Source organism: Schistocerca piceifrons, chromosome 7 (genome assembly GCF_021461385.2).
Source record: "Schistocerca piceifrons isolate TAMUIC-IGC-003096 chromosome 7, iqSchPice1.1, whole genome shotgun sequence".
NCBI classification, from domain to species: Eukaryota; Metazoa; Arthropoda; class Insecta; order Orthoptera; family Acrididae; genus Schistocerca; species Schistocerca piceifrons.
Window position 1 is genome coordinate 45,643,000 of NC_060144.1, and position 11,504 is coordinate 45,654,503.

An 11,504-nucleotide genomic window follows, 5' to 3' on the forward strand; every position below is an offset into this window, starting at 1 on the left:
ACATCTTTTAAGGAATTTTTTCTGTAGTGACGAATTTCTGTTTCGTAACACCTGTAGTGAGAGGACCGTACAGAACTTGTAAATGTCCCTACGTATATGTGCCTCCTTTTACAAGAGGAGGTCTGGTCGCAGTTGAGCTGCAGAAAGTTATTTCCCGACGTCGTGCTGCTGTTGCCGGCACCTCACCTGCATGGGGTCCGGCGTGATGTGTGTGACGCGGTGCCCTCTGTTGAGGAGAGCGCGAATCACGGCGTTGATGGGCAGCGCGTGGCTGACGGACGGCGTCGGCGCGATGAACAAGATGTCCGCCGACCAGCAGCCGCCCACTGCCGCCAACAGCAACAACGCAAACGCCAGGGACGAACTCATCTCGTCTGCAAAGAAAATGTTGGGTTTTTGCAATACGCTATGGAAGTGGTGGGATACGACGAACATTGTACCAATGTAACTAATATTATTTGAGGAAAGAGAGTGTACGACCAAATGCAGAGTAGGAAAGTGTAACATTGCTGTCACTTTACTGGCTCTGAAACTTTTTTTTCGGTTGGGCGAGTGGCAGTAACTGGATAAGTGCCCACAGCAAAATGTGGCTACCAATTTCACGGTAGTGTTGGTAACACCTATATCAGCAGCTATTATTGGAGAGACTAACTCGAAATTGTGTCATGTTTAATTATTCTGGGTTCATTGTCACGATGTATAGCGATATGATTACTGAACGGGTAACATTGCTACCTAGGCTTAATTGCAGGTTGCAATCTACCGCCTTTCAGGTTCAACAAAGTCTGATTGTCCAGTATTTCGGATCATTATTGACCAAAATTGAAAATTTAATACTGCCACATTCTGCTCATTGCAAAGTTAAAGCTTACGTTAAAGGTTTAACACAGTAAATCGAGTATTTATATTACAACCGGTGTATATGTCCCGAGGCAGCGTAAATCAGAGAGGCCAAATTATGCAGATCGTAATAAAGTATTTGAGAATGATAGCTCTTAACGACTTCTAGCCGCCTCCGCACAAAATTTCAAACCCTTTCTCTCGTTGAGACACCCCCAGAAAAAGATGAACAGGAAAAAAGTTTACTTATTTCATTTTCGCTACACGTATAGTAAATTAATTTATTTATTACTTCTTTACTGTGAGCTTTATTACTAATGTATTAGCCAGCCGTTGTGGCCGAGCGGTTCTAGGCGCTTCAATCTGGAACCGCGCGACCGCTACGGTCGCAGGTTCGAATCCTGCCTCGGACATGGATGTGTGTGATGTCCTTAGGTTAGTTAGGTTTAATTAGTTCTAAGTTCTAGGCGACTGATGACCTCAAAAGTTAAGTCGCATAGTGCTCAGAGCCATTTGAACCAACTAATGTACACTCCTGGAAATGGAAAAAAGAACACATTGACACCGGTGTGTCAGACCCACCATACTTGCTCCGGACACTGCGAGAGGGCTGTACAAGCAATGATCACACGCACGGCACAGCGGACACACCAGGAACCGCGGTGTTGGCCGTCGAATGGCGCTAGCTGCGCAGCATTTGTGCACCGGCGCCGTCAGTGTCAGCCAGTTTGCCGTGGCATACGGAGCTCCATCGCAGTCTTTAACACTGGTAGCATGCCGCGACAGCGTGGACGTGAACCGTATGTGCAGTTGACGGACTTTGAGCGAGGGCGTATAGTGGGCATGCGGGAGGCCGGGTGGACGTACCGCCGAATTGCTCAACACGTGGGGCGTGAGGTCTCCACAGTACATCGATGTTGTCGACAGTGGTCGGCGGAAGGTGCACGTGCCCGTCGACCTGGGACCGGACCGCAGCGACGCACGGATGCACGCCAAGACCGTAGGATCCTACGCAGTGCCGTAGGGGACCGCACCGCCACTTCCCAGCAAATTAGGGACACTGTTGCTCTTGGGGTATCGGCGAGGACCATTCGCAACCGTCTCCATGAAGCTGGGCTACGGTCCCGCACACCGTTAGGCCGTCTTCCGCTCACGCCCCAACATCGTGCAGCCCGCCTCCAGTGGTGTCGCGACAGGCGTGAATGGAGGGACGAATGGAGACGTGTCGTCTTCAGCAATGAGAGTCGCTTCTGCCTTGGTGCCAATGATGGTCGTATGCGTGTTTGGCGCGCCGTGCAGGTGAGCGCCACAATCAGGACTGCATACGACCGAGGCACACAGGGCCAACACCCGGCATCATGGTGTGGGGAGCGATCTCCTACACTGGCCGTACACCACTGGTGATCGTCGAGGGGACACTGAATAGTGCACGGTACATCCAAACCGTCATCGAACCCATCGTTCTACCATTCCTAGACCGGCAAGGGAACTTGCTGTTCCAACAGGACAATGCACGTCCGCATGTATCCCGTGCCACCCAACGTGCTCTAGAAGGTGTAAGTCAACTACCTTGGCCAGCAGGATCTCCGGATCTGTCCCCCATTGAGCATGTTTGGGACTGGATGAAGCGTCGTCTCACGCGGTCTGCACGTCCAGCACGAACGCTGGTCCAACTGAGGCGCCAGGTGGAAATGGCATGGCAAGCCGTTCCACAGGACTACATCCAGCATCTCTACGATCGTCTCCATGGGAGAATAGCAGCCTGCATTGCTGCGAAAGGTGGATATACACTGTACTAGTGCCGACATTGTGCATGCTCTGTTGCCTGTGTCTATGTGCCTGTGGTTCTGTCAGTGTCATCATGTGATGTATCTGACCCCAGGAATGTGTCAATAAAGTTTCCGCTTCCTGGGACAATGAATTCACGGTGTTCTTATTTCAATTTCCAGGAGTGTATTTTGCAAACAGTATCGACATACAACACTAAATGCGCTTCAAAAATTGTATCATTCTACGACTCATACTTCAGGTTATATGGCGTAAATATTGAGATGCTTGAAACGGATGTTTTATAAACTGGAGTACGAATATTTAATGAATGGAGTGGGGGCGTGGAGGGGGAGGGAGGCAGTTACTGTTTTATACATCAAATGGTTATCGAGAAATTTATTTACATTATATATACGATTTGGTTTTCAAATGATGGCTCAGCTTCCATAAATGCTTCAGGCATTTTTTGCCGCGTCAGATTTGTAGGTAATCTCGAGCATTCTCAGGAACTATTTGTAGTTCCTGTGCTACTTCATCTTCATTTAATTGGCCGAATTATATAGTGGGGACGACACGAAGTCACGAAAAGTCCGTGTGGTACCATAGATTACGTCAATGTGTATGACGGGGTAAATTTAGTAGCGATGCAGATGCCGCTTGATGGAGCGTAATCATGCTACTTCTCAGTGGCATTTCAGTACCGTGGTGCTGTTTCCATGCACCACTAAAGCTATAGCCACGATGTCAGTTCATGTAGTTGTTGCACATACTGATCTCGCTAGCTTCTTTGACAGAATCTCAGAATGTAAGTGTAGGGGCTACGATTTTTGTTTAGATTAACGTAATCTAAAACAAAAAAGAACAGTTTTATGGAGCGAGATAATAATCCTGGGAAGGCAATGTATTCAATTAATTTTCCGACCACGCAAGAAAACTAAATAGATGCTGCACTCTGTAATACCCGTGGTCTCCGAGTTCCCGGAATTTGTAAAACCCGCTGTGAATGATGTAGTAGTTACATTGGTCAGTCCATACCTACAATTTCAAAACTTTATGTACAGAACACATTAAATATCGCGATTTCAACTAATGTGCCGTTGCCGATTACAGTGTCGTAAAGAAACATACGATGATGTTTGATGAAACGAACATCATATTCCATGCATCTACCCACTGGCGTTCTGTCATTAAAGAAGCCATTGAGATCAGATGGAACAAATACTTTAACCGAGACAGCGAAAATACCATTAGTAGTGCGCTTGATACCAAAATGCTACAGAGAAAAAGCCTGGGTCGTCCACCACGTAACGGAATCTGCGATCGCTGACATTAAAATAATCTCTGGTGCCGAACAGAAGTTCCGTGACTTCGTTACGTCTCCATGACATAATTCGCCAAACTATAGAAAGAATCACTCGGCCCGAACAATTCTTGCCGATGACAACAGAGGAAGTCGTCGAAAGCTTGAGGTAACATAAAAATAAAATGTGACAAGGATAACCCTGAACGTTACCCCTAGAGACTACTTTTACTAAATGACTTAGTCTACTTTCTTTTAGTCTCGAGTGTTTTTGTAGCGTATTACGTAAGTTACTTTTGGCTTATTTCCACACATAACCTACTGCGTAAAGGTGGGTATTGTGCCTTTAAAATCTGACGCACTGTATCTTTCCTTGAATGAAATTTTCACTCTGCAGCAGAGTGTGCGCTAATATGAAACTTCCTGGCAGATTAAACCTGTGTGCCGGACCGAGAATCGAACTCAGGACCTTTGCCTTTCGTGGGCAAGTGCTCTACCAACTGAGCTACCCAAGCACGACTCACGACCCGTCCTCGCAGCTTTAATTTCGCTGCGTGCTTGGGTAGCCACTACCGAGCGGGCAGACCATCGGGCTCGGGGTATGGCTGTGACGCATCGCGCTACAGATGCAGCAGCAGTTTGAGCAGCAGTTATCACCACAGTGACGCAACCATCTGTTTACAAATCGATTACTTCAAGGAGATCTCTGAGCCAGAGGCCCTGTAGTATGCTTTGCACTGACCCAAACCAGCGCCGTTTGCGACTTTAGCGAGAGCTCATTGTATGAAAGCCGTTTCCGCCTAGGTGCCTGTGATGACCGTGTGTTGGTCAGAAGGAGGTCAGATGAGAGCCTCGAACCAACCAGTCTGCGTGCTGCACACACCGGACCCACTCCTGCAGTTACAGTCTGGGCTGCGATTTCGCACGGCGGCAGGAGCACTCTGGTCCCTGGCTGCAAATCTGTACCTCAGTCTGGTGATTCGGCCTGTTGTGCTGACATTCATGAGCAGCGTTCCAGGGGGTAGTTTTCCAACTGGATAACGTTCACGCACTTAGCGCTGTTGTAACACAACGTACTGTACAAAGTGCCGAAATGTTGCCTTGGACTGCTCGATCACCAGATCTTTCTCCAGTGGAGCACATGTGGAACATTATCGGACCGCAGCTCCAGCGTCATCCGCAAACAGCATTAACGGTACCTGTATTGACCGACCGAGAGCAACAGGCATGGATGGAGCTCCATCCGACAGTCTGACACCCGACATTGGGAGATAAGCCCGTTCGGGTCCCGGAGGTGGACGGAATTTTCACTGCCAGTATGTGGAGGAGGCGTCGTGGCATAAAGTCCCACACATCACCAGCCTTTATGCCGATACCCTGGATTAAATTCGAAATCCGTCCGCGGTGCCTCATGAGGTGTCACACTATTGATTGTGATCCGGCCGCTGGATAGGGACGTTAAGCTTGGCAAGCCCCCTGGTGCTACTCGAGAAGAGTAGAGTGTGTGCTGTCACTGTGTTTCACCATCTCCCTTCTCTCCTCATTGTCATGCAACACAGACATAACGCTGCACTACGCGCGCATCAGTAATGCGCACCTACACTCTGCAAATGTACGTTCGACACAACTCATATATTCGCAAAGAAAGGGGCCAATGCCCGCGGATGAAGAACACCCTTTTTCGAAAGGGGAGTGAACACAGCACGTAGGAGATGCCAGACAATCATGGCCAACGACATTTACACATTTTACCTAATACATCTGGGAAACGATGCTCACATTATCACTTACATTACTTTAATTTTGTTCTTTTTGAGCGTCACGGTTCACTACCAACGAAAATATCAAAGTCCATAAAATCTACAACAACGAATTCCCTTTTGAATGAAAAAAGTACAGCATTCAGTGTCATTGTTTGATATGAAAGAAAGCTATTACTGTATGTCGCTTCGCCAGTGACGAACCCTTTCTCCTCGTTCGGACCTTTACCCACAATTCAGGTTCCGGAATTTAAACTTCGTCAGGTTGTAACGTAAGTACAACAACAACGATTATCTAAGCACACTAGAGATAGCTACATGCTCAACGAAATACCCGTATCAAATTCAAATGGTTCCAAGCACTATGGGACTTATCATCTGAGGTCATCAGCCCCCTAGACTTAGAAATACTTAAACCTAACTAACCTAAGGACATCACACACATCCATGCCCGAGGCAGGATTCGAAGCTGCGACCGTAGCAGCAGCGCGGTTCCGGGCTGAAGCGTCTAGAACCGCTCGGCCACAGCGGCCGGCATACCCGTATCGGTTCCATCTTATTCAACATTATCACAGTTTAGACAAGTCAAGAATTTGCAAGCTGAATACGTTTCTGACAGGAAGCCATTAGAGTACTCAAGTGCTGACGCGACAGATACGTACCTTGAAACGGCAGCACTGGGTGTATCGTTGTTAGCTTCCGATTCCACAGTCGATGACTTCTTTAACTGGAGAGAGGCAGAGTCCAGATCGACGAGGTGTAGAACCGGTCGCACCGAAACGTAATACAGACAGTCCTTAACGCGACTGTGTGGAATCCGACTCCTGCTTTCACTACTCACTACGGCCGGTATTTATAGGTCACGAAATTCTGCTGCGTCCTTTCCTTACGTCAGCGGCCACGCTTCTTTGATGAAGTGACACGACAGATTCTGCACCGCGCCGAGTCGCTCCAGTGAATCAGCAAGAACCGAGCTCACGCCACGGGGATCCCAGTACCGGCGCAGTGGTGGCGGGGGGGGGGGGGGGGGGGGGGGCGGGGGCGGGGGCGGCGGCGGCGGCGGCGGCGGCGGCGGCGGCGGCCACGCCCTCTGCTGGAGCCCTGAGTGGGGAGCTCGGCGTGACCAAGCCGTTTCCCTGCCTATCAGTTTTCGGACGTTGACCGGATTCGTCATTCATCTTTTAGCCACCTACTACAACAACGTCAAAGACTTCAGAGTGCATCAGAAAGCCAAATATTAATGCACAGGTTGCTTATTTTTATTTAGTCATTTATTTATATATTCATCCAGAGATCATCTCACAGTGATGTACGATTTTTCATTATAACACGATGAAAATAAATAGCTTAAAACATACATTTACACAGATTACAGAACAGGTGGTCGGCCACGGCCTCGATGAAGTAACCACGCCACCACTTCCCTGAAATGATCTAGGAGAACCACGGCAAACCTACATCAGTATTACCGGACAGAACAAACTCCAGCCTCTCGAAAACGAGGCCAGTGTCTTAACAACTGTCCTGTCTTGCTCAGTTAGCCGCTATTCCACACTGCTATTTCATTTACACACACTTTGCTCCAAGTAACACGATACCGTATAAAATATGGTTTTTCGGTTCAACGCTACACAGGTTAAGGACACCCACTGGTGACTCCTGGACCACTAACGTGTTGTTGTGTACCTTGCACCAACTCCACTCTGTTCGGAAAACTGACTCTGAGCCCGTAATCGTGCAACTCTGCCCCATGCACGTCTTCAGTCTGCCTCAAGAACTAAGTCAGCATCTCACCCACCGTGATGAGTGAAGAATGACATTACTATCATGCACTATACATCTTGGCACATAATTTTCTTGTAAAAGCATTACATTCTGGTCGTGTTTTGTAATGTAGTATTGTGACAGGTTTCATTATTAACAGCTGCTGAAAAATAATTTGTGTTGGACTATTTTATTGTCAAAGATGTAATACGTCGTTAGATAGGGCAACAAACAATGTCTCACGGTTCTCGTTTATTACTGTTTAGCGCTTAATTTACGAGGAAGATATTCTGTTGCTTCCTTGCCCTCAATGACCATCTAATTCAAGAACGTAGAACTCACCCCGCTGCCTACTGCGAGTATAAGCATGTGCTACAACTGTGTCCCAACCGACAGGGCAGGTGGTAAGGGGGGGGGGGCTGCTATGGGGGCTACAGCCCCCACCCCCCATGGAGTATCATATTACAGTGGATAAAATTACTTCAGAAATCAGCGGATATATTACTCCAACAGATTCAATCATTTTTTTTACAATTATGTAGCAATATAGGTTGCAATGTATTCCAAACACATTTTAACAAAAGAATAAGGGCGGCAAATATCTTACTACCTAAACCAATAAATATCGTTTGACTTAAAACAGGCATATTATTATTTATTAATACACATTTTTTGCCCTGAACTCCAAAGCAGTTACCAAAACTGCTTTAAGCAACACCAAAGTTTACCAGTTTGTCGGTAGAGGACCCCAACTCTCCTTTTGTTAAGCCATATTCCATTTCCCCAAACCCCCTCCTCCCCCCCCCCCCCTCCCATTAGCCCTTCCCCCGTTGACCGACTTCTAGAATCGCCCCTGCCAACCGACAAGCGTCATTCAAATGTAAAACTTAAAACGGCTGCTCCTATTTGCCTCTTCGACACGCCACTGCATCTAAAAAGTTTCATACGTCCCAGACCTACCTGTGAAGATACAGTCCGTTTTGTGTAAGTGTCCTCCAGAAAGTGCACTCTTTTAAGAGACATCATGTCCTTCAACAAACAACACTCGCATGTCGTGCAAATACCATTGTGAAATACTTGCAGAACGTTTCCTGTAGCACTTTCTCCTCTTCATTAGTATCCCCACCAACCATGTTGTCACATCATGTCCCTTAACCCCAACCCTTGTGAGAAAGAACATCTGGAAAAAGGTAGTTTTGGAGCGTAGAAGACGAGTGGCACATTTAAGCCAAGAAAGGTAACAAATTTCGTTGTTGGTAATTCACGTCTTTAATGACATACGATCACTCTTCATTTACGACGAAACTTCGTGTTCAGAGAACGAAGTGACTTCGCGTTGTTTATCTCCCAAATGCTGACATAAAATCCATCATTCCGTTGTTAACTGGTTGGTCTCTACTGCTTATTGCAAAGTGCTTAATAGTAAACCTCTATTTGCTGTCAACCTCCAGGGAATCAACAACAATAATGACGCTCAAGTTCAGCGAAAAGCCAAATTAATTGGAAATAGTGGATTATACTTCCAAACAAATAATTTAAATAATGACTGGCATGTGTTACCTTACGTTAATTGCTAGTAATCCAGTAGTATTCAGCGCAACGATTTTCATGGCCAGCCTCTTAAATTGCAGTGTTGTGTCAGTATAGTTTCCGTGTTGAAACTGTAGATTGTACGTGAATGATCAGCCTCAGTAGGCGACATGCAGTCGGTACGACACACTTCCATACTACCTTACGCCACAACTTTTACTCCCTGCTACCAAGGTGTCCCTTAATGGATACTCCGGATGAATTCCTTTTCAGATATTTTATCCGACATATCATCATCAGGGATTCTTTCTCGTGCAGATTCTTAGTAGCACTTCCTGTCGGTTGAGTTTCACCACTACTCACTTTTCAGTTCCATAACACGACTATCTAGCAGCCAGGAGGTGTGTTCCTCTTTTCTATATTTTTGGCGTATAACGTACGATTTTACCCTTTCCTGTTGCAGTGTGCGACAATTTTATACTTTACTTTGCTCCTGCTCAACATTTTTTTGTCTTATAAACAACCAGTGCACTTCAGTTAAAATAATTTCCAAACGCTCTGAGCGTATACTATCTGGAAAGATGAACGTCCCCACATTGTCTGTTTAGTCTGTCCAAGTATCTACCGTTAAGTTAAAATTGATAATAGCAATATAACGGTAAAAAAAGACGTCCGGCAATACATGTCCAACGCCATCTAGTCAAAAACAGACAATACGACAAACTTGGCTGTAGTAGAATTATTAGGATTGTAGTTTAATTGCAATACGGTACAGTACAAAGAGTCCGCCTGCGCGGCCGATTGGTCAACACTGCTGATGGCCGTGTGGGTGACCTGCCATCCATGCGCAGTGCAGTCAGGGATTCTTCCTCGTTGGGGGGCCTGGTGCGGGATGCATTCACTATGGCGAGGCCAACCGAGGAGCCGCTCGACCGAGCAGTGGCGGCTTCAAGGTTGAGAAAGCCGACAACGACCGCGAGAGCAGTGTGCCGACCACATGCCCCTCCATACCGCGTACAATGACACCATTAGAAGAGGGCGACACGGCGGTCGGTCGGACGCGATTGGCCCGTCTAGCACCAGAACACGGAACTTTACATTCTTTACCTTACAGCATAAAAGATTTGTTCACATTTAACCACTATCAATTCGGGACGTTTAAAAGTCCATAATCAGATGGCTCTAATAAACTATTGCATTCCGGACTCACCTTGTGCTGGTTAACACTTTTATGCTCTAACACAAACTTTTTTTTTAAATAAATAAATTTTGGTAATTCAAACCTCTCGCAACCCACAGATAAACTGAGGTAATTCAAGGTTTCAATTAGCCACAAATAACTCTCTGCGGGTGAAAAAAATATTCAAATGTGTGTGAAATTTTATGGGACTTAACTGCTAATGTCATCAGTCCCTAAGCTTACACACTACTTAACCTAAATTATCCTAAGAACAAACACACACAACCATGCCCGAGGGAGGACTCGAACCTCCGCCGGGACCAGCCGCACAGTCCATGACTGCAGCGCCGTAGACCGTTCGGCTAATCCCGCGCGGCTCTGCGGGTGAACTGTAGAATAAATACTAAAGAAAGGTAATCTCCATTTACATGTTCGTTCCTGCTTTGCTTGTACAAAGGCTATAATACCTTAGACGCTTTATAGCATCCTGAACGTGACTAATTACTGGTGATTCTGTGCAAATTTTCATGTTAGTAATACTTTCCCAGTTCGTTTTTACGGAGATGTGTACTTGCTTGGCCACATAAAGAGCTTTTTCTTTGCTACAAGCCGCCGTTTTCTGTGTACTTCAGTCTATACAATGAGATGACAAAAGTCATGGGATACCACCCTCCGCCCCCTCCCCAATACCGAGTAGGACCTCCTTCAGCCCGGCGTAGTGCAGCAACCCGACCTGGCATGGAATCAACAAGAAGTTGTTGGGAGTCCCCTCCAGAAATACTCAGGCTTGCTACCTCTGACGCCGTCCATAACAGCGCAAGTGTTGCCGGTGCAGGATTTTGTGTACGAACTGACCTATCGATTTCATCCCATAAATGTTCGATGGATTGATGACAGGCGACCTCGGTGGCCTAGTCATTTCGTCGAACTGTCCGGAACGTTCTTCAAACCAATCGCTAACAACTGTGGCCCAGTGAAATGGCACATTGCTATCTAGAAAAATTCCGTCGTTGTTTGGGAACACTGAGTCAGTGAATGGCTCGTAATGGTTTCCAAGTAACAGAACATAACCATTTCCAGCCAATGATCGGCTCAGGAGGACCAGAGGAATGCAGTAAATTCACAGCCCTCCATAATTGCGAAAGTGTTGCCGTGCAGGATTTTGTGTACGAACTGACCTCTCCATTACGTCCATAAATGTTCGATGGGCTTCATGTCGGGCGATCTGGGTGGCCAAATCACTTGGGTGAATTTCCAGAATGTTCTTCAAACCAATCGCCAACAACTGTTGTCCGGTGACTTGGTGCATTGTCACCCATAAAAATTTCACAGTTGTTCGGGAACATGAAGTCCGTCGATG

The 11,504-nt window shown here is 46.7% G+C and overlaps 1 protein-coding gene across 1 annotated transcript in view; it reads right to left on the reverse strand.

Annotated features, from left to right (window-relative positions):
• LOC124804942 (UDP-glucosyltransferase 2-like) overlaps nucleotides 1–6,572 on the reverse strand; it is a 32,006-nt gene extending 25,434 nt beyond the window's left edge. Inside the window, exons 1-2 of the mRNA XM_047265327.1 lie at nucleotides 6,333–6,572; nucleotides 187–374 (exon numbers count right to left, since the gene is read on the reverse strand). Coding sequence (XP_047121283.1) covers nucleotides 187–369 — 183 coding nt within the window. The 5' untranslated portion in view covers nucleotides 370–374; nucleotides 6,333–6,572. The remainder of the gene's footprint in view (nucleotides 1–186; nucleotides 375–6,332) is intronic.
• Nucleotides 6,573–11,504: the final 4,932 nt, after the last annotated feature.